Source organism: Oncorhynchus mykiss, chromosome 19 (assembly GCF_013265735.2).
Source record: "Oncorhynchus mykiss isolate Arlee chromosome 19, USDA_OmykA_1.1, whole genome shotgun sequence".
In the NCBI taxonomy this organism is placed as follows: domain Eukaryota; kingdom Metazoa; phylum Chordata; class Actinopteri; order Salmoniformes; family Salmonidae; genus Oncorhynchus; species Oncorhynchus mykiss.
In genome coordinates this window covers 25509663-25533970 of record NC_048583.1, presented here as the reverse complement: position 1 = coordinate 25533970, position 24308 = coordinate 25509663, and the positions used below count along the sequence as shown (strand labels likewise).

Below are 24308 nucleotides of genomic sequence, written 5' to 3'. Positions count from 1 at the left end.
AGTGGGTTCCAAAATTATTGACAACCTTGATAAAGATTAGCAATAATGACTGTATAAAATAAATCATTCAAATATTCAAATAGCTATATTGTAAGCAAATAATGGGTATTTTGTTTAAAGCTACAATATGTAACTTGATGTGCGACCCAACCAAATTCACAGAAAAATGTGAGTTATCGACCTGTCTGTTCTTTTTCTATCTGTGCTATTTCTATGCTTCCCATTCTTACGTTTCATTTTTGCTTCTTTTACTTTCAGTTTTGTACACCAGCTTCAAACAGCTGAAAATACAATATTTTTGGTAATGGAAAATATATTTCACAGCGGTTTGGATGGTACTATGATTCCCTACACAATTACTGCAAAATTATTGACACCCATTAAGAGTCTTATTTATTTATTTTTTACCTTTATTTAACTAGTTTATAAATAAAGTAGTCAAAAGTTCCTAGTACGCAATGATTACATCAAGCTTGTGACTCTACACACTTGTTGGATGAATTTGTAGTTTGTTTCGGTTGTGTTTCAGATCATTTTGTGTCCAATAGAAATAAATGGTGAACAATGTATTGTGTCAGTTTGGAGTAATTTTTTATTATAAATGAGAATATAATATGTTTCTACCATGATTACAGATAATCCTGAATGAATTGTGAATAATAATGAGTGAGAACGTTACAGAGGGTCAAATATCTTACCCCCAGATTCGCTAACCTCATGCATGTCTTGGGGTATGACCTTTGACCCTCTGTAACTTTCGCACTCATCATTATTCACAATTCATTCAGGATTATCCGTAATCATGGTAGAATCTACATTCATGTAGAAGTGGTAAGAAACATATTATATTCTTATGTACAATAAAATTCCAGAATGACACAATACATTGTTTACCATTAATTTCTATTGGGCACAAAATAATCTGAAACGCAAACAAAACAGTCATGGGAATATGTGACCAAATACTAAACTTTGGATAACTTTATTTACAATAACCTTTAGGGGTGTCAATCATTTTTACCTCTACCTTTATGAAAGAAATATATATAGTTATTGTTAAACAAAATCTATTTCTCTGAGAAATTGTATTAGTATAAAATAAAATAGCAAAACATTTAGCTGAGTACTTATTTATGCGTGTGTGCAAACTGTGCATATGTGTGTGTGCGTAAAGCCACTGCCAAGACTAGAAGATCCTTCCGGGGAGAATGAAGGAAATCGAGCATGATGAGATGAGATCAGCACTAACAGGAGGAGAGCCACCGGCGTGCAGACCACTCGCCATACACACACACACACACACACCCACACCTGACGTCACTGTGTTACTCATATAACAACATCAAAACACAATAATCTAGAACAGAAAACCACAAAATGTGAATTAATCTCCTAGCCACTGTCCTTTTACACGTCAGCTCCTCATCGGATATAACCCAATGCAACTCGTATACAGTGGTAGGGATACAGAGTGAGATGATGACAGAGAAAGAGAGAGAGAAAACGAAGCAGGAGAAAGACAGAGAAAAAGAGAGAGAGAGAACGAGTGAAAGAACAACAGAGAAACGGATATAGAAATAAAAGATACAGAGCAAGAGTATAGTGTAACTTACGATGTGGAGCATGAGATAGTCTCCCAGACCTGGAGCACTGTCTATCCGGACCAAGATGCCATCCTTTAGGGAAGTACTGAACCCTATGGTCAGTCTGTCTGTGCGCGTGCTTGGCCTCTCGTTGGCTGGCCAGTTGAACGTAATGAGGCCTCCTCCTTTCCCAAAGATATAAGTCATCCCAGCTGAGGAGAAATAGGAGAGAAAGAGAGAGAGAGGCAGAGGATGAACTAAAAGGCTTTGACAGGAGGAATAGTTTTTCAAAGCGAAGTGAGAGTAGGATCATGTGAGCCCATGATCCCACCAAACAATTTTTATTGGAATATGGGGTTGATTATTGGTGTTTGTCCTTTGTCCTTTTTTGTAAAGAAAATAATTTCACCAAAATGTTTGGTGAAGAGATGTTCATTGCTAAAAAAAATTATGAATACACAAACCACACACACTCCAGAAATTATGATACCAGTGAGCTGTGATGTGTGATGTACACAGCCAAATTACTACACGGCGAAGCACGGGAGCAAAACAATGTTCATTTTTATTAACGACAGCAACCATCACTCCCCAACCAGCAACCATTTCCCTATCATGACGACAGAGAAAAACTCTGTAACCACTGGCATTCCATTAAAGTGTTGGGGACCAAGTAGGCCAAAGACTTTGAAAACATCAATTTTGGGAGGGGGATGTAAGTTGTCTAGTTCTACCTCACCTGGTTCCTGAACCCAAGTCTCACGAGAGGTTTCGGAATGACTAATGTTCTCACCTGGGTCAGATAAGTCGTAATTCACAAGCTGATTTTCTCTATCCCAGACCCCATGGGAAATACTGTGACCTATACAAGTTAAATATAATTCCTTCCAACAGGGATTAGCAATAGAGGTTCTGAGGAATGAATTCTCCAGTTCACATGTATTATACATGAAAGAAGAAAGACCCCAGGAGAATGTCTTTAGAGTGGAAATCGAGCAATATTCCAAATGTAATGTGAATTGAGCGAACCCAAACACACAGAGATGTACTCTGTTTCTGTAGTTGTAGAGAAGTTCAAGTAGTTATTGGGGCGAGAGACAGTTCATAGGCATGACTTTTGTGTGTGTGCGTGTGTGTGTGTGTGCTTGTATGTGAGTGTGCGTGTGTGAGTGTATGTGTGTGTGGCATGCTTGTGTGTGCGTGCGTCTTGTGCATGTTTGATGGCATGCATGTGTGTATTCTAAGGCTATAAGGACCAGCTGGCTCTACCTCTCCCTCTCTAGTTGTGTGTCAAGTAGAACAGCTGGCCCTCAGTGGGAGCATGGCCACATCACATAAACATTTACATAACATTTGCATTTAACTCCCAGCATTTGCACTTCAGACAGGCCTACTGTAGAGTACAAACTACACAGGGTACATATACTATTTACAAAGTATCAATGCATCAGAACGCAGTAGGCGTTGCAAATATATCACTCATCTCTTCTCACAGTCCATCATAATCAAGAAAGCTCCTACAATACACCATCGATGGTCTTATTTGACTTCTGATGGTTAAATAAGAAGCACCAGGCATGCCTCAGTTCTTCTCTTTCCATTGGGGGATTTGGTTGCCCTGTGATACTGAATAATATATGCAATCATTACTCAATTAATCAATGAAGAACCATTTAGTTTCAGAAGTGCCCTTGCAGCCTTGTTGAGGGGTGCTTCAGAGGTTAAGCAATATATACTTTACAGCTGCAAAAGACAAAAGAGAGACCGTTTGATGGAGGCATGATGTTGAACTTTGAGACTTTGCAGTGTACATGTCAAAACCACAGATCTTCTGTTGATGGCATGGAGCCGTTTGATAAAAAAATTGCTTCACCTCAAGCGCAACAATTTGACTCAACAAGAACTGCAATGCTGCTGGGTTTTCACACTAAAACAGTTTCCTGTGTGTATCAAGAATGGTCCACCACCGAAGGACATCCAGCTAACTTGACACAACTGTAGGAAGCATTGGCACCAACATTGTACCTTGTAGAGTCTGTGCCCTGACAAATTGAGGCTGTTCTGAGGGCAAAAGGAGGTGCCACTCAATATAAGGAAGGTGTTCCTAATGTTTGGTACACTTAGCTTAGTATAAAGTACGGTTTTAATAGAAAGTGGTCAAAGGGAGTTACATCCTTTTAGACAGATTGGTAGATGGATAGATAAACCAGCATCAGGTGGCAGCGAAGGAACTTCATAAACCAGATTATAAAATAATAAAAAGTCTGTGGGCTCCATCCGATTAAGACAACACAGCAGGGCCATTTCCCATCCTGCTGCCCAGCAGAAATGCATGATGGGATTGGCCTGAGCCCAGGCCCTGGCGGTGATGGTCTTGCCAGCATTGGGGTGAGACGCTGTGCCAAAGATTATCTATTATATTGAAAAGATAGCCGAGTGACCGCTCTAACAATGGAAATACATGTCCTCAATGATTTTAGGCAGGCGAGATCAGGTGGGACCATTCTAGGCAATGAGAAGGCAGACACGTGCGCGAACAACAGGCACAACTGAGTTGTTTTCTCTAAGTTGCCAGAATGCCACACGCAACCACTTATGTCTGTATATACTTATGTCAGCATAAACATTATGAAACTTCTATTAGATCAAATAAGCCTCCCGTAATTCGGCACTCTCATATAGACCACCACACAAAAACGGGCTTCTCTCACGAGGACAGATTTTGGGCGGAGTAAATCCTCTCGTTTCCCCTCTTCCTCTCTGGCTGTACCCTATGACTGGCTGCTCCATGGCTGATATACTTATCTTGTTCTCATTAAAAGGAAGTCCAGTCACTGTTTCTAGTGAAATATTCTGCATGAAAGATAGCTGAAAAAGAAGAATGGGTATTTACGGTTTACTACTCGAACGCCAAAATAAACTGATGTGTGACGGTACTCTAATAAACTGTCCAAGAATGAGGCGGGAGATCTTCTATTGGAATGATCATTATACAGTATTTCACTGACTGAATGAATAAGGTTCTCAAAACCCTTCGTCATGCTTAGAAAAGAGAGTTAGATAACTCCTCAGAGTTACGCAAGCGGGGATAAAGTGCATTATCAATAATTGAGCTTAGAGTGACTGTGACTCTTGGCGTTCTTATCAGAATCAGAGAGGGGGATTACTTAGACATCTTAAGATGTGTCATACGATGGCAAGACGTCTTTAGAAGATCCACTTCACGAAGACCAAAAAAATATAAGAGGCAACATCGTGAGTTAATTTCAAGTTTCAACAAACTTTTTCAATTAGTTTAAATACACTTTTCCCAAATGACAGCAAGTTGTTTTACCATTCAGACACATACCATACCATACCGACCTAGACACACAATGACGCAGACGCTTTTAAAACAATTAAAGACCAGAAAAGTGCCTTCCTTTGTGCATATTGATGAGCATGATGCATTTTCTTCATAATGCTTTCCAGGTATGCGCGTAAATTAAGAATGTGGCAGAACGTTTAAAAAAAAAGAGAAGATGGCCTGAACCGCTAACAGCTCCACAAAAGAGGTTCTCTTTTCAACACGACGACGTGTGCACCTATAATTGAATAATATGGCTTTAAAACTACTAATGGGTATAGTCAGAGAAACCTGACAGGCGATTCAGTTGGGAGACAGCTCTTCGAGAAAAGAAGACAAGACTGATGGTTTGGTTTGAATTTTCATGAACTGATGCCAAGACTGGATAATGGCTTTCTAAGAATTGTTCGAAAAAGAAATGCACCACTTATGGTTTAAATGTAATGTTCTGTGACGATGTTCGCTGAGAGTCGGGAAGCAAGTTCAGGGAGTGTGTGTTTTAATACATAAACACAACATAATACAAAACAAGAAACACTAAATGCACACAGACATGAAACGGAAACAATAACGCCTGAGGAAGGAACCAACGGGAGTGACATATATGGTGAAGGTAATCAGTGAGGTGATGGAGTCCAGGTGAGTCTGATGACACGCAGGTGCGCGTAATGATGGTGAGCAGCCTGGTGACCTAGAGGCCGGAAAGGGAGCACACGACGCGCGGAATCTGCAACAGGACGCCGACCAAAATGACGATCCCGGGGATCAGGAGTGGACCTGTCACCTCTGCTGAGGCGCGGGATCAGGAGCGGAGCGGTTACCCCTGCTGATCTCAGGGATCAGGAGCGGAGCGGTTACCCCTGCTGATCCCAGGGATCAGGAGCGGAGCGGTTACCCCTGCTGATGCGCGGGAATTTGTCGCCGTCTGGAGCACGGGAACCTGACGAGCCGGTGGAAGCAGGGGAGCCTGGCGATCCGGCAAAGGCATGAAAGCCCGACGAGCGGCTGAGGCAGGGGAGCCTGGCGATCCAGCTGAGGCATGAGAGCCTGACGAGCCAGTGGAGGCAGGGGAGCCTGGTGATCTGTCTGAGGCTTGAGAGCCTGTAGCGGCTCCCGGACCCAAAGTCATTCCCACTGAAAATAATAAATAAATAAAAACTCCCTGATGCTTCCCTTAGGTGAGGCATTATTCTGTAACGATGTGCACTGAGAGTCGGGAAGCAAGTTCATGGAGTGCATATTTTAATAAATAAACACAACATAATACAAAACAAGAAACACTAACATCACACAGACATGAAACAGAAACAATAACGCCTGGGGAAGGAACCAACGGGAGTGACATATAAAGTGAAGGTAATCAGGGAGGTGATGGAGACCAGGTGAGTCTGAAGACGTGCAGGTGCGCGTAATGATGGTGACAGGTGTGCGCCATAACGAGCAGCCTGGTGACCTGGCGGCCCGGAGAGGGAGCACATATGATATGTTCTGACCCAGAGCAAAAGCTTTACCACCATCACCCCATACCACATTTGATCAAATCCTGGCATTCGCTTCCAATAAAACCACCATAGTTTTCTTCTCTGTTGAAGGCCGTAAGTGTTTACTTACGTCTCAGCATTGCCTTTATCCAACCCGAAGGGTTGCCAGTTCAAATCCCGGATGCGACTGGAAATATCTTGTGGAAAGTGAGCTGGCAACCAAAGGGTTGCTAATATCAAAGATGCCTAGATGCCATTGCCTGTCGTTGTGCCCTTGAGCAAGGAACTTTACCCCCACAACAACAACTCCGGGCGCCCATCACTCTCCTTCTTGGTCAAATAGCCCTCCTTCTTGGTCAAACAGCCCAGAGGTGTGTTGGGTCATTGTCCTGTTGAAAAACAAATGATATTCCCACTAAGAGCAAACAAGATGGGATGGCGTATCACTGGAGAATGCTGTGGTAGCAATGCTGGTTAAGTGTGCCTTGAATTCTAAATAAATCACAGACAGTGTCAACAGCAAAGCACCATCACACCTCCTCCTTCATGTTTCATGGTGGGAACCACACATGCGGAGATCATCCGTTCACCTATTCTGTGTCTCACAAAGAAACAAAAAATCTCAAATTTGGACTCATCTGAGCAAAGGACAGATTTCCACCGGTCAAATGTCCATTGCTCGTGTTTCTTGACACAAGCAACTCTCATCTTCTTATTTGTGTCCTTTGGTAGTGGTTTCTTTGCAACAAATTGACAATAAAGGCCTGATTCAGGCAGTCTCCACTGAACAGTTGATGTTGAGATGTGTCTGTTACTCTGTGGAGCATTTATTTGGGTTGCAATCTGAGGCTGGTAACTCTAATGAACTTATCCTCTGTAGCAGAAACTCTGGGTCTTCCTTTCCTTTCCTGTCCTTTCCCGTGTCCTCATGAGAGCCAGTGTCATCAATAGCGCTTGATGGTTTTTGAGACTACACTTGAAGAAATATTCCGGATTGACTGACCTTCATGCCTTCAATTAATGATGGACTGTCATTTCTCTTTGCTTATTTGAGCTGTTAATGCCCAAATATGGACTTGGTATTTTACCAAATAGGGCTATCTTCGGTATACCAACCCTAACTTGTCACAACACAACTGTTTGGCTCAAATGTATGAAGAAGGAAAGAAATTCCACAAATTATCTTTTACAAAGGCACACCTGTTAATTGAAATGCATTCCAGGTGACAACCTCATGATGCTGGTTGAGAGAATGCCAAGAGTGTGCAAAGCTGTCATCAAGGCAAAGGTTGGCTACTTGGAAGAATCTCAAATATAAAATATATTTTGATTTGTTTAACACTTTTTTGGTTACTAAATGATTCCATGTGTTATTTCATAGATTTGATGTCTTCACTATTATCCTACAATGTATAAAATAGTAAACATTAAGAAAAACCTTAGAATGGGTAGGTGTGTCCAAACATTTGACTGGTACTGTATGTGTATATGTGTGTCTTTCGGAGGGGTTGGGTTAAGAGGAAGTTGAATTTCAGTCGGACCTTCTGTGCAATTGACCAATAAAAGGATCTTCATCTCGTCATAGTGATTGAAATTATGTTCCATATTTTTACGAATTAAGGTGTCAATAACTCATGCACACAAAGCCTGCGTGTCCTAGCACACTCGACCTCATGCATGTAAGATGAGAGTGTGTGGTGGTTTGCTTTCATCTATTGATGATCATATCAGATTCTTTACCATTCTACACGCCGCTCATCTCGTATACAATATGAAAACGGTACACACACACACACACACACACACACACACACACACACACACACACACACACACACACACACACACACACACACACACACACACACACACACACACACACACACACACACACAGCCATGTACACACACAGATATGCACACAGACAAGTCATCACTTGTATACATACATATGTTCACTTGCCTCCATGGATACACAAAAACAAAAACACACACACACACACACACACACACACACTCACACTCCGAAAGACAGACTTTCCAAGACATAGCAATCTGCACACTTGGACACACATGCACACACACAATCCCAGATCTCATACAGTTTCTAAAATGGAAAGCTTTAAGCAGTTCAAGCCCCCCCATGGGATGATCTTGAGAGAGGAGCAGAAGTATTGTGAGAGAGTCGAGGGCTTTGACATCTATCAGCTGAGCAATTGGATTCCAGATCTTCTTAGATAAGAGACTGATTGGAGTGGGAGTTTAGTGGAGAGAGAGAGGGGGAGAGATGGAGAGAGAGAGAGAGAGAGAGCCTGACGAGAGTGCGACAAACATCCATCTCCCCCACCTTCACAAAGCCAACCATTTTGCCATTTATCAGCAGTTAACACGATTACATTAAGACTGATGCATGGAAATTAGGCCAATTAGTTAGATATAAACCCAGCTAAAATCAAAGGGAAACTGAGCGACGAACCATAGAGTGATGCCAAATAAAACGTAAGCTTCCTGTACCATTACCCACTGTTGATCACTGGTATGTAGGTCAGAGCTGTGGTCAATTCTATTTCATTTCCTTGGAACTCAGCTTGGAAATGTCTCCATAGCAGAGTTGGGGTCAATTCCATTTCAATTCCAGTCAGTGGAATTTAACATGGAGTATTCCTATTGAACTGTAATGCCATTCCCGAGTTCACATGAGGTTACTTTGGATGAATTGGGATGAATGACCCTAACTCTCATTACCAGTCCTGTAGGTGGGTTGATATCACCATGAATAAACAGCAGAGAAACCATCTCTCAGGCACTGATGATTACATATGGCAGTTATGTACTGCTTGTTGTGCACAGCATGTCTCTTCCCGGGAGTTATTCCTCTCCTCCTTCCCCCCTTTTCTGCTGTCATACTGTGACTACAGGGGAGTAACGTTACGGCTCAGAGCGACGGGGAATGAAGATACCGCTCAGAGAGCGAGGGAGGAAAGGGAGGGGAGAGGAGGTGGAGGGGAGAAAGAGGTAGATTGGAGGGGAGGGTACAGCCAAGCAATATCAAAAGTGTCACCGTGTGGTGTAGCATCGCAGCTGGTGAAAATGGGATAAACTGGGGAGGCAGAAGAGAGGAGAGATGGGATTTTGATAGAGCCTGTTTTGTAGACGCCACCTTTAGACCTCAAAAGAACATCATTTTCAAAGAAACTTTGCCCACAGTTCTCTGAGGTGTGCTTCCCCACCCCCGGGTGGGGGGGGCTGACGGACCACAGCTACCAAAGTACAGAGACTGACAGAATTAATGATGACTTACGCACAAATTGAGGAGGGGGTAAGAATGAGGGGAGAGACACTCATCTAGTGTCCCAGAGAACTTTCCAAGGGACCCGTCTTTCAGTATGTATATCATTCATCACATTTATCAAATCAAAGTCAGTTTTAGTATTTGACGTAAATTAAGTGTGGGAGCCGTGTCTTGCCGACCCACAGAATGCCAGATAGCCTTGTCAAAGCAAGACCAGGTTGAGTACCAGACAAAAGGAGTCATTGATACACAACCCTTAGTTGTGATCATTTCTCAGATGGCGTAGTCAGCTTGGGACCGTTTCTATTGTTTACACATTGTGGAGTCCAACAGCTTGCCGGGCCATCTGTAGGAAATGGCTGTGAGGACCGGGGAGACCTGAGGGAGGTTGGCGAGATAGCCGGGCTGCAGTACAATGTGCCATTTCAGCATCTCCTTCATCCAATTGTTTGCAGTTTGTTTGGTTCTTTGGGGACTTACAAAATTGTATTCCTTTTCAAAATAGGGACCATTGAAAAGAGTGATAGCTTACATGCCACATTATGAAAATGCCATGGCGGCAGGTAGCCTAGTGGTTAGAGAGTTGGACTTGTAACCGAAAGGTTGCAAGATCGAATCCCTGAGCTGACAAGGTAAAAATCTGCCCCTGAACAAGGCAGTTAACCCACTGTTCCTAGGCTGTCATTGAAAATAAGGATTTGTTCTTAACCGACTTGCTTAGTTAAGTAATGGTAAAATGCCATAAAAAATATACAAAATCTTATGCAATCAGAAAAAAAAACAATTGAGTATATATTAGGGCAGGCTGTTGCAGTGACCATATTACCGCCACACCATCATGACCTCAGTCAAATTCCTGTCACTGTAATCTCCTTTTATGCACTCTGGTCGCTCTTGGCCTGGTACTCCGGGCTCCATTGTCCCTCTAACCACTCTGACATCAATGCAAATACAATTAAAATCACATCAAACACATAATCAAAACAGTCTCATGCTTTAAAAACTCACCTCACTGTAATAGATCAATTTGAAGAAAGAAGTTCAACAACAGGTTGAAGCTGAGTGGAAAACAGGGTCGTTGTGGATGATGTTGGATGAATTCAAAACAACCAGACACATATTACAGCGTATGCTTACACAATCTTTGCGCCGTTATACAATACACAGTTTACTCCCTATTACGCAGGCAGAAAAAACACCCCAAAAACCATAGATTTAAGGTGTCTTTGGTACATAAATGGTCTAGACTATATTCTAAAAATGAAACCAATTATAGTATTGGACTTTGAGTGTGGACTGTATTATGATGCATACTGGATGGTCTGGTAACATTACGCTACGCTCCAAACTTTTTATACATGAGTCTGGGGACTACGGTAGACGATGCTGTTGGTTCATTTACCCTGCATGGCGGTTTACAGAGTTGACCTACAATGAACGTTTGTATTTGATTTTGAATAGCTAGTAATAGGGCATTTTTTTAAATATATTTTTTTTTAATAGGCTGACACAGTACCTTTAGCCACACAATATCTCACCAACATGCGTTTCCATCTCCTCTTCCTCGTGAGAGGGGCTGTCAACAGTTTAATGAAATATGTTTAGTTGTGCAAACATATTACTATCGATGTTCCCGAACAGATTTAACTTGGTTTACCAAATGAGGCACTGGGCAGCTGCAAGAACAGCGTTAGAGAGCTCATGACATAGAGAGTTTGGGCGGAATATCACCTATCGCGAAGCAAAAGGCTGAATGCTCCTGAAACAGTGGTAGATGCGTGGAATGAAATACGTCTTCTTATAAGGCCAGACATTTCTATATGCAATCCCGTTTGAAAGCAGAGTTTTGATGGTTGCCACTAAAATGAGGAGGATCCTAGCATATTTATTTCTCAGCTGCTTATATTAAGCACATGCTCTGTTCTGCATAATTGAAAAACTAACCAAGGGAACGCAGCCTCCATTCGCTATTCGAGTACATATCTTTTTTTTTTTTACCCTGCCCCTGTTCCTGTCCATTTGATAATGGTCCATTCCAAATCGGAACTACTTTTACATATCAGTAAAATGTCAGATTAAATTGAGAATAAATAGTCTGATGGGTGAAAATATGATCACTTAATGAGAGAACAGAGTGTGCAGCCTGAGGCAAGGAACAGAGCGCAAGCTTTCAATTGCCCATAGTGGCATCATGCAGGCCAAATACAGTATGTTTTGATTTCTAAGACATTATGAGGTTTGGCTCATTCACAACTAAAGTTGCCAAATAACTCTAAATCTAGCTCATAGGACCTGTTTCAAATGATTACTTTTACACTCAACATAGCCCTTTCATATCGTATCCAACTCGTTCTGGAATAGGAAAAATATATTTTCTATTTTATTCAGCTTATATTCTTATTACTATGAAATCATATAATATAAAATAATGGCTCGAGACTTCTACGTATTTTTGGTCTGCTAAATGAACTAGCCTACAGCCTATAGCAATGGCGCATAGCCAAATAACATACAGTATGACAGAATCCGAGCCCGAGGGTTTGATAGTCACATGCACAGGGTTGCAGGTGTGATTGCAGTGTACAGTGAAAATTCAACATGCAGGAATACATTTGAACAAATTATGAAAATGGTAAGAAAAAAAGAAAAAAAAGAAACAGAAATAGCACTAAATACATAATGCCAACTTTGGCAGTGATGACTAAATAACAGCTGTGGCTGACACATATTCTGTTCTTCTGAAATAAATGTTATTCATATCATAATGTTTATTTAGACCTGCCTAAACTAAATAATGGATTTATTGTGAGGGTGTATACTCAATTGATTTCTTAAACTTTTTTTATGTAGCTGTTCCAAAGTGGCTTGTATGCGTGGAAGCCTGGAGATGCTAAACGTGTTTATGTTAATTAACGGTCAATTACCGTGAGACCGGCAGTCATTTGCATGACAATAACCCGCTGACAACATTTCACAGCGCTAAATAATCTGTCTGCACAAATATGACATTTGGCAAGTGTACTGTGCATCCGAAATCACACACGTGTTTGCACAGATGTAGGATACGCCTTCAGACTACAGGTAATGAGATCAAACAGTCTCGAGGGTAGAACGACATCAGGGGCCACAGGAATCATTGCTACAGCTCGCACTGCCATCTGCACAAGACAGCTTCTATGACAGAGGAGTCAATTGGCCGGGGGTGGTTGGCCTGATAGCTGGGCCACAGTCAGAGCACAATGTGCCATTTCAGTGGATTCTCAGTCCGCAGGCAGGCAGCGAGGCTACCCTGGGACAGCATAACTGCTGCTGTCATGGCTTCCCTGCGTCTGCGTGGCCAATCAACAATAGGTGGTTTGTAATGGACCGTGGCCTGCCTTGAAGTCCCTTCAGAAGCAGCTGGAACCGGTTTGCTCGGTGTGTGAGCGACTGTCAGCAATTCCACTGCAGGAAATGCAGTAGTGGAGTCTCTGATGTTCACTAAGGTAGCCTACTGTGATCGCAAAGACAGACATATGAGGTGTAGTGGATGTATTAATACCATAGACATAGCTGCTGGTAATGTTGACTGCTGATCAGATACTGCAAGTAAACTCCAAAGACTAGTGGATGCTTTAGAGAGGTTGTTAAGGAGTATCTCTCTAGTCAGTGGCTTTTGAAGGACGGATGTTGGACAGAGGAATGAGATGGGTGGATTCTAGTATTGGTACAGTACCTACCCCCCACCACCAGCCTTTTCAATGTAAAGGACTTTGAGCGGTTGGACAAATAATATGTGATCCAGTAACAGAGATGGGGAGCAGAGTGAAATGGTCGGAGCACTTTGGGATAGTTCACGGATCACCGTAAGGTTCAATCCCATCACCACGGAAACAAGAGTGACAGGGAAGGTCAGAGTTCCGAGTGTTCTGAGGTGACGCAAGATTCCCTTCCTTTCAGAAGGAGCCTTCAAACGGAAAATTATTTTCCGGTGAAGAGGATGGTGGGAAAGGGGGGATCATTTATGAGGGGAGATATGAACTGGTGATCTGGTGAAGTCGCCCACGTCTCACAGACAACGGCTTTTTTGCGCTGCGGAGACTGGACAGCACGAGAACAGAGAGAGAGAGGTGAAAAGGGAGAAAGATGGAGAGGTCGGATAGAAAAGCAAACAACACTTTGAGACTCGTCTCTGCATCCCCATCCAATAATGTTCAAGCGCAGTCGACCCGTGTGAAAAGGAAACGTTACTGCATGTTGGCTAATCGAACCTGTTTGAAGATGTCTAGTTTATATCTGGTCTGTGACAGGTAGACTTTCACACTAATCACCACAATCACTGCTAGAAAAATAAAACCATTTCCACTTGTATTAAAAGTGGCCAAATCACTTAAACCTAGCTTTCGGCTTAAATTTATTCCCTCTTAGGAAAGACTTCAAACACCTGGCGGGGAATCACGCCATTAGCATTTCCGTGGCACCGCTAGGCCGACACCCCATCGCAGTGTGACACTGATTGTTCACCCCAGATAATTGGCCATTACTTCTACTTTTGTGCTCGTATTCCCGCCTGTGATTTGATAAGGTTATATCAAGACAAATAGCACAATTTACAGGGAGCCATTTCGCCCAATTTTTTTTTTGAGAAATGTACTTGAGCTGGGGTTCATTTTTTTCTCCCTCCCTCTAAAGCGTGTCCATTTTAAGCGTTCGGTAATGAAATAAAAACGGATTTAACATTCTGCAGGCTCTTAAAAATGGGATTTATTTCATCTGATTGTATCAGAGGGGACCAATAATGGCCTATATCACACTGTGATAATATCGCAAATGTTTTCCAATTCGTTTCAATAGGAATAATCTGTGTTTTGAATTCCCTCCCTCTATAAGTCTTGTTCGTTATTTTTCTCAAAGACAAAACATCGCAACGGCATAGAAGACAAGGCGATAACCTCGTCCATAGAGGGGACTTTCTGTCTGAGATGTCGACAGCTATAAAGAGATGGATCTTGGCCTTTAATATAATCTGGAGTATCAGTAATGTGTGACTTAATGGTCATTGTCTCCTGGCCTTTGTGGCCTCACTCTGTAATGTAACATAAATCCTCATTAGTGAGAGCCTTTCCGGGTGTATTAGGGCCTCACACTCACAGACGACTTTCTTGGTCGCTGTCAGCAGCTTTCTTACCCAGTTTGTGTAGAAAGTGTTGTGTGTATGTGGGAGGACTTGATGTGTTGTCTGGTCAGGAGCCTGACCTCTCTGTATGTCTCTCATGTAAAACTGTCAGGCTGTGTGGAGAGATGAAAAGGGTTCAGCCATGATGAGACTCTGTGTAAATGCTTTTTCGTATCTGATGAGGACTGCAAATTCTGAAATACTGAACCTGAGACAATGGACTCTCTGTTTTAGGGCATATTACTTATCATCGTCTTGCCATGAAATGATTAATTGATCCAACATGCTTTGGAGAGCTTTCAGTCCAAATGTAAGGCCAATCATGTCACTTTCGAAAATATGGATGACAAAGGGAGAAGAAACTATCGATTAGCTATGTTGGTTGTCGTCACTTCAATAGGAATATAATTTATGGAAAAACTAACTGGGGCAGTGAGAGGGAGAATGAAAGAGAGTGAGGGCGAGAGAGAGAGAAAGAAAGAGAGAGGAAAAGCAAGAGAGAGGAAAAGCAAGAGAGAGACAATGAGGGAGAGGAGCAAAAGAGGGACAGATTTAGAGAGAAAGTGAGAGATAAAGAGATAGAGGGACTGCTGAGGAGTGAGTGGTAGAGAGAGGAAAAACTGAGATATTTGACAATGCAGATCTAATCCTTCTACACTGTGAGTCATACAGACTAGTGTACTGGACCCTCTCTCTCTCGGACTCAACATGGATCAGAGGGTCTGTGTAAATCCATCTGATGTTCATCGGATCTAACATGAGATGCCGCTCCTCTTCTCACTTGTCTTCCTATATGGTGTGTGTAAGATGGAACTCCTATTGTGTGCCATGACATGGGGGAACACCACAGTACCACAGCACCACAGCTGTTCCAGATCTTTTTAACCCCTTTCTCTTGAAATGCACCATTATACAATACAGACCAGGTGCAGGTTAAGTAAGGGATGTTGCATTGAAACTAATGAACAGTGTTTTTGTGTCCTAGGATGCCCACCGGTGGCTCCTGCTAACTGTTAACCCTTTGCACACACGTGCACACACACCCACAAGCAGTTACTCACACGTCAGCTTTTTTTCAACCTGGTGTAAAGAATATTGGAGAGAGAAAGAAAATAGAGAGGGAAGGGGGAGAGAGAAAAAGGTAAAGCAGAAATATTGAGAAAGAGAGAGAGTGAGAAGGCAGGCCAGAGGTAATGTGGTGTGTTAGCCCCTGATAGTGCTGGTCTTTGTTTGGCCTCCGCTCTCCTCAACAACAATGACTACTGCCGCAGTGGATGAGCACACCTGTGTGTGTGTGTGTGTGTGTGTGTGTGTGTGTGTGTGTACAATGCGCATTTGTGTGAGAGTCTTTTCTGTTCCTCTCTTGCTCTCTCTCGCTCTTCCCCCACTCCCCTGCTCTCTCTTTTCCCCCACTCTTTTGCTCTTCCCTCTCTTCTGTGTGAAATAAGTCACTCTGCTAAACCTCTTTCCCTTTGAAGATGTGTTTAGAAGAAAGGGATGAGAAATTAAAGAAAGGAGGAATGGCACATGAAAGGAGGAAAAACAGTTTTGCACTGGCAATTCATCCGGGGGAAAAACTGCAGGCGGTGCTTTGGACTGTGAATAAAACATTGACTATATGACACAAGTCTTCTAGGGACAGAGGCAGACGGCAGCAAACAAACACGAGCACTGTGATTAGTTCTGCTCATCCTTCTGCTTGGGAGCCAGCCTGATTTGACACAGACAGTTGGGAGTGTAAAGGAGTGTTTTATTTGGGGGAACATGTGAAATGTATGTGCGAACTACACACACCGTTTTGTTAAATTTGAAACGCTTCAAATCCTGGTATAGTGGTCCTGCTTGGCTCCAGCGATGTACTGGGCCGTATGCACTACCCTCTGTGGCGCCTTGCGGTCGGATGCCGAGCAGTTACCATACCAAACAGTGATGCAACCAGTCAGGATGCTCTCGATGGTGCAGCTAGAGAACATTTTGAGCATCTGAGGGGGAATAGGTGTTGTCATGCCCTCTTCACGACTGTCTTGGTGTGTTTGGACCATGATAGTTTGTTGGTGATGTGGACACCAAGGAACTTGAGGCTCTCAACCTGCGCCACTACAGCCCCGTCGATGAGAATGGGGGCGTGCTTGGTCCTCCTTTACCTGTAGTCCACAATCATCTCCTTTGTCTTGCTCACGTTGAGGGAGAGGATGTTGTCCAGGCACCATGTAGGTATCACAAACTCGGCCAGGGAGAGGTTGAAAATGTCATGCTCTGAGTATGTGTACTTGGTAATTTGTCTGGTCCTGTGGCCTGTGGCCTTGTGAATGTTGACCTGTTTAAAGGTCTTACTCACATTGGCTACGGAGAGTGTGATCAGACAGTCGTACTTAACAGCTGGTGATCTCATGCATCGTTCAGTGTTGCTTGCCTCGAAGCGAGCATAGACGGCATCACTGGGCAGCTCGCGGGCTGGGTTTCCCTTTGTAATCTGTTATAGTTTGCAAGCCCTGCCACATCCAACGAGCATCAGAGCCTGTGTAGTAGGAGTCAAACTGTGTTGACGCTTTGCCTGTTTGCCAAAAACACTGTATTTTCATGAAATAAAAGGACCGATATGGACATGTTAATAGTTAACAGGTTTATACAGCAGTGTGTATATTTGTGTGTGTGCCTGTATTTGTCCCTCGGGGTACGACTAGCTGTCTGTGTTCACCGCAGTGGTGGCAGGACTGATTTTACACCTGGTTGGGCGAGTGTGTGTTTGTGTGTGACGGGGTTGATTTCATAGCTGGTTGGACGTGTCTCAGGCGGTCAGAAGTTCTAACTAGAACACGACAGACATGCAGAAACGCTGCCTGAGAGAAGTCAGAAAAGGACGGACAATTCATGGATGGCCACACACATCTAAATGATCTTCTATAGGTGCTCGACGAGCTGTCATGTTTTAGTGTGCTGGGGTTACAAAGAACATGTTTCTCATTGCATGCTACATCAACCATGAATACACACTTTTACGAAGTAATTATGATCTGCAAAAGAGGGGACTAGGGAATGAATTATGATTACAGTAACAATTCAATATCTTAAATGTTCAATTGCTTAATCAGATTTGGTGTTTGGCCCCTATTTGAATTATAATCCTACATATACTGCGATTTGAATTCAACTGATACCAAATGGATCTGTTGACAAAGGGATGGTTCTATGGATTTAAATGAACAGGTAATAAATATATCTCCAATGCCATTGAGTTCTTTTAGTCAAATCTCATCATCTACTGCAGCTAGATATTGCCTTAGAAGTATTGTGCTGAGATGGCTTAAATTACTATATCGCAACTCTTTTTTTATAATGGTTCTCAATGAGAGCTAATGCAATATATCACAAATTTAAATCAAATCAATAATACAATGAATAACAAAGCAATATTTATTCAATTAGGCAAGTCAGTTAAGGACAAATTCTTATTTTCAATGACAGCCTAGGAACAGTGGGATAACTGCCTTGTTCAGGGGCAGAACGACAGATTTTTACCTTGTCAGCTCGGGGATTCAATCTAGCAACCTTTCAGTTACTGGCCCAACACTCTAACCACTAGGCTACCTGCCACCCTATACAAGGAGTACGGTGGTGAGTCAATGTGCAGGCCTACGAGGTATTTGAGGTAATATGTACATGTAGGTAGGGTTAAAAGTGACTAGGCACCCAGTATAGATTTAAAAAAATATATATTTTTAATTTTATTTCACCTTTATTTAACCAGGTAGGTTAGTTGAGAACAAGTTCTCATTTACAACTGCGACCTGGCCAAGATAAAGCATAGCAGTGTGAACAGACAACAACACAGAGTTACACATGGAGTAAACAATAAACAAGTCAATAACACTGTAGAATAAAAAGAGTCTATATACATTGTGTGCAAAAGGCATGAGGAGGTAGGCAAATAATTACAATTTTGCAGATTAACACTGGAGTGATAAATGATCAGATGGTCATGTACAGGTAGAGATACTGGTGTGCAAAAGAGCAGAAAAGTAAATAAATAAAAACAGTATGGGGATGAGGTAGGTAAATTGGGTGGGCTATTTACTGATGGACTATGTACAGCTGCAGCGATCGGTTAGCTGCTCAGATAGCAGATGTTTAAAGTTGGTGAGGGAGATAAGTCTCCAACTTCAGCAATTTTTGCAATTCGTTCCAGTCACAGGCAGCAGAGAACTGGAAGGAAAGGCGGCCAAATGAGGTGTTGGCTTTAGGGATGATCAGTGAGATACACCTGCTGGAGTGCGTGCTACGGGTGGGTGTTGCCATCGTGACCAGTGAACTGCGATAAGGCGGAGCTTTACCTAGCATGGACTTGTAGATGACCTGGAGCCAGTGGGTCTGGCGACGAATATGTAGCGAGGGCCAGCCGACTAGAGCATACAGGTCGCCGTGGTGGGTCGTATAAGGTGCTTTAGTAACAAAACGGATGGCACTGTGATAAACTGCATCCAGTTTGCTGAGTAGAGTATTGGAAGCTATTTTGTAGATGACATCGCCGAAGTCGAGGATCAGTAGGATAGTCAGTTTTACTAGGGTAAGTTTGGCGGCGTGAGTGAAGGAGGCTTTGTTGCGGAATAAAAAGCCGACTAGATTTGATTTTAGATTGGAGATGTTTGATAGGAGTCTGGAAGGAGAGTTTACAGTCTAGCCAGACACCTAGGTACTTATATATGTCCACATATTCTAGGTCGGAACCATCCAGGGTGGTGATGCTAGTTGGGCGTGCGGGTGCAGGCAGCGAACAGTTGAAAAGCATGCATTTGGTTTTACTAGTATTTAAGAGCAGTTGGAGGCCACGGAAGGAGTGTTGTATGGCATTGAAGCTCGTTTGGAGGTTAGATAGCACAGTGTCCAAGGAAGGGCCAGAAGTATACAGAATGCTGTCGTCTGCGTAGAGGTGGATCAGGGAATCGCACACAGCAAGAGCAACATCAATGATATATACAGAGAAAAGAGTCAGCCCGAGAATTTAACCCTGTGGCACCCCCATAGAGACTGCCAGATGACCGGACAACATGCCCTCCGATTTGACACACTGAACTCTGTCTGCAAAGTAGTTGGTGAACCAGGCAAGGCAGTCATTAGAAAAACCTAGGCTACTGAGTCTGCCGATAAGAATATGGTGATTGAAAGAGTCGAAAGCCTTGGCAAGGTCGATGAAGACGGCTGCACAGTACTGTCTTTTATCGATGGCGGTTATAATATTGTACCTTGAGCGTGGCTGAGGTGCACCCGTGACCGGCTCGGAAACCAGATTGCACAGCGGTGAAGGTACGGTGGGATTCGAGATGGTCAGTGATCTGTTTGTTGACTTGGCTTTCGAAGACCTTAGATAGGCAGGGCAGGATGGATATAGGTCTGTAGCAGTTTGGGTCCAGGGTGTCTCCCCCTTTGAAGACGGGGATGACTGTGGCAGCTTTCCAATCCTTGGGGATCTCAGACGATATGAAAGAGAGGTTGAACAGGCTGGTAATAGGGGTTGCGACAATGGCGGCGGATAGTTTCAGAAATAGAGGGTCCAGATTGTCAAGCCCAGCTGATTTGTACGGGTCCAGGTTTTGCAGCTCTCTCAAAACATCTCGATTAAGTTTTCGATTATCATGGATTTATCGGTGGTGACCGTGTTACCCCTAGCCTCAGTGCAGTGGGCAGCTGGGAGGAGGTGCTCTTGTTCTCCATGGACTTTACAGTGTCCCAGAACTTTTAGGAGTTAGAGCTACAGGATGCACATTTCTGCTTGAAAAAGCTGGCCTTTGCTTTCCTGACTGACTGCGTGTATTGGTTCCTGAATTCTTGAACAGTTGCATGTCGCGGGGACTATTCGATGCTCTTGCAGTCCGCCACAGGATGCTTTTGAGCTGGTCGAGGGCAGTCAGGCCTGGAGTGAACCAAGGGCTATATCTGTTCTTAGTTGTGCATTTTTTTAACAGAGCATGCTTATCTAAGATGGCGAGGAAGTTACTTTTAAAGAATGACCAGGCATCCTCAACTGACGGGATGAGGTCAATATCCTTCCAGGATACCCGGGCCAGGTCGATTAGAAAGGCCTGCTCGCAGAAGTGTTTTAGGGAGCGTTTGACAGTGATGAGGTGTGGTCGTTTGACTGCGGACCCGTAGCGGTACAGGCAATGAGGCAGTGATCGCTGAGATCCTGGTTGAAGACAGCGGAGGTGTATTTGGAGGGCCAGTTGGTCAGGATAACGTCTATGAGGGTGCCCTTGTTTACAGATTTAGGGTTGTACCTGGTGGGTTCCTTGATGATATGTGTGAGATTGAGGGTGTCTAGCTTAGATTGTAGGACTGCCGGGGAGTTAAGCATATCCCAGTTTAGGTCACCTAACAGAACAAACTCTGAAGCCAGATGGGGGCGATCAATTCACAAATGGTGTCCAGGGCACAGCTAGGAGCTGAAGGGGGTCGGTAGCAGGCGGCAACAGTGAAAGACTTATTTCTGGAGAGAGTCATTTTAAAAATTAGTAGTTCGAACTGTTTGGGTATGGACCTGAAAAGTATGACATTACTTTGCAGGCTCTCTCTGCAGTAGACTGCAACTCCTCCCCATTTGGCAGTTCTATCTTGACGGAAAATGTTATAGTTGGGTATGGATATCTCAGAATTTTTGGTGGCCTTCCTAAGCCACGATTCAGACACGGAAAGGACATCGGGGTTGGCAGAGTGTGCTAAAGCAGTGAGTAAAACAAACTTAGGGAGGAGGCTTCTGATGTTGACATGCATGAAACCAAGGCTTTTTCGATCACAGAAGTCAACAAATGAGGGTGCCTGGGGACATGCAGGGCCTGGGTTTACCTACATATCACCCGCGGAACAGAGGAGGAGTAGTATGAGGGTGCAGCTAAAGGCTATCAAAACTGGTCGCCTAGAGCGTTGGGGACAAAGAATAAAAGGAGCAGATTTCTGGGCATGGTAGAATATAATCAGGGCATAATGCGCAGACAGGGGTATGGTAGGGTGCAGGTACAGCGGAGGTAAGCCCAGGCACTGGGTGATGATAAGCGAGGTTGTATCTCTGGACATGCTGGTTGTAATGGGTGAGGTCACCGCATGTGTGGGAGGTGGGACAAAGGAGGTATCAGAGGTATGAAGAGTGGAACTAGGGTCTCCATTGTAAACTAAAACAATGATAACTAACCTGAACAACAGTATACAAGGCATATTGATATTTGAGAGAGACATACAGCGAGTCATAAAGTAATCGCAGGTGTTGATTGGGAGAGCTAGCTAAAACAACAGGTGAGACAACAACAGCTAATCAGCTAACACAACAACAGCAGGTAAAAGGGCGATGACTAGGCAGAGAGGGTCGGATTAACTACACACAGAGCCTGAGTTTGCGGCTGGGGCCGACAGATAAAAAATAAACAGAATGGAGTACCGTGATTAATGGACAGTCCAGCAGGCATCAGCTATGTAGCCAAGTGATCATAGTGTCCAGGGGACAGCAGTAGATGGAACAGGGAACCCGCCACTACGTTAGCAGGCGACAAGGCGTTTAAAGTTAGTAGCCCTCCGACGGAGGCCGGTTGAAAGGCACAGTGGAGGGAGTATTCGTCGGAGGCCGGTTGAAAGGCACAGCGGAGGGAGTATTCGTCGGAGGCCGGTTGAAAGGCACAGCGGAGGGAGTATTCGTCGGAGGCCGGTTGAAAGGCACAGCGGAGGGAGTATTCGTCGGCAGACCAGTCGTGGTGGTGCGGCGGGGAGCCGTGTCGACAGAGAATCCAAGCCAGATGGCGAAAGAGGTATTGTAGAATTTAGTTTGCTGGCCGGGATATGCGCCTGGCTCACGGTTAACTGGTGCTAGCTTCGTGGCAGTGGCGTTAGCCACTATAGCCAATCGGTAGCAGCGGTGATCCGGTGCCAAGGTCCAGAGTTTACAGTAAGGATCCGGTGGAGTATTGGGCTCTGGCCGTGTATGAGTGGGGTTCGGGTGAACAGCTGAGTAGGCCGGGAGGTGGGCCTGAGGGATAGCTTCGGTACTGGGTGCCACGGTGAGCTAGCTAGCTGCAAGCTGTGAGCTAGCTAGCTGCAAGCTAGCTGTGAAGATCAGAAGTAGTGGACCAGGGATTACGGCAGGAATCCAGCGTTGTTGTGGAGAGACAGTCCGATACTAGTAGACTGGCGAGTATCATCCAGGATAAGAACAGGGCTGGTGTCTGTGTAGAAGGTAAAAGCCGCTAGCAGTGGCTAACAATGACTGAATAGCTAATTAGCTGGTTAGCTTCTGGAGGTTCTTGAATGTTTTCTAAAATTACAATTAATAGCGATACCGTATCACATTGGGTGAGGCAGGTTACCGGAAGGTATAATCAAATTAAAAATCGAAAAGAGATTGAAAATAAAATTGAAATATATATACAAAAAATCCGAAAAATACAAAAGTACACGAGACATGAACAAAACACGTCTTCACTGCTACGCCATCTTGGCAACCAGTATAGATAATAAACAGAGTAGCAGCAGTGTTGGTATTTGAGGTAATATGTACATGTAGGTAGGGTTAAAAGTGACTAGGCAACCAGTATAGATAATAAACAGAGTAGCAGCAGTGTTGGTATTTGAGGTAATATGTACATGTAGGTAGGGTTAAAAGTGACTAGGCAACCAGTATAGATAATAAACAGAGTAGCAGCAGTATATGTGGAGAGTGTGAAAGTGAATGTGTGTGTGTGTGTGTGTGTGTGTGTTTGTTTGTTAGAGTGTCAGTGTAAGAATGTGTGAGTGTGTGAATCCAGTGTTATCCCAAGAGCCTTCACCCAAATTTCAACAATGAATATTCAAACCAAACTACTAGACCAAGCATGTCTCCATTGGATGCAAGCTGAGCAAGTGAAGTAGCTAATTTGTTGTGTTTGGTTTCTTAATAGAACAGACTATCCACCTAAGGCGTACAAAGCATGTTAATTAGTACTGGAAGTCCATGTGCACATAAACGCTTAGAATTGCACACGCACACTTACAAACACACACACACACACACACACACAATGAACAAAGTGATACACACTGAGGCAGATGTGAAAAGAGGTGCAAGGAAAATGATATATAGAGAGAAAGAGGCAGACAGAGAAAAAAACACATGAAGTATGGTTCTTCCCAACAGCACCTTGTGCACTCATGTTGAAAACTCACATTTATTCAATTCACTTGGATATATGACATCATTCATACGGCCCACCTGAACTGAATAAGTCAGTTATGGGTATGCCGCTCCATCCATCTCCCATCGCTGTGTCTGTGTGTGTATGTGCGTGCCCCATTGCAGCAATAACTAATAATTTCTCACAGTATGTGACTGAATCATGGCTCCTCGGAACTAGGGCGTGAGGGAAGGAGGAAGGGAGAGTGACAGTAAGACACTGAGACAGAGGAACAGACAAGGTGAAAGAGAGAAGAGGGCAGGAGAG

At 43.6% G+C, this 24308-nt stretch overlaps 1 protein-coding gene across 16 annotated transcripts in view; it reads right to left on the bottom strand.

Annotated features, from left to right (window-relative positions):
- nrxn3a (neurexin 3a) overlaps positions 1-24308 on the bottom strand; it is a 427764-nt gene that overhangs the window by 111602 nt on the left and 291854 nt on the right. For all 16 annotated transcript variants that reach the window (XR_005037682.1, XR_005037684.1, XR_005037683.1 and 13 more), the window contains one exon: positions 1614-1795. Coding sequence is in view for 13 of the 16 variants with exons in the window: in XM_036954492.1 (XP_036810387.1) it covers positions 1614-1795 (182 nt within the window). In the remaining 3 variants the exon portion in view is untranslated. The remainder of the gene's footprint in view (positions 1-1613; positions 1796-24308) is intronic.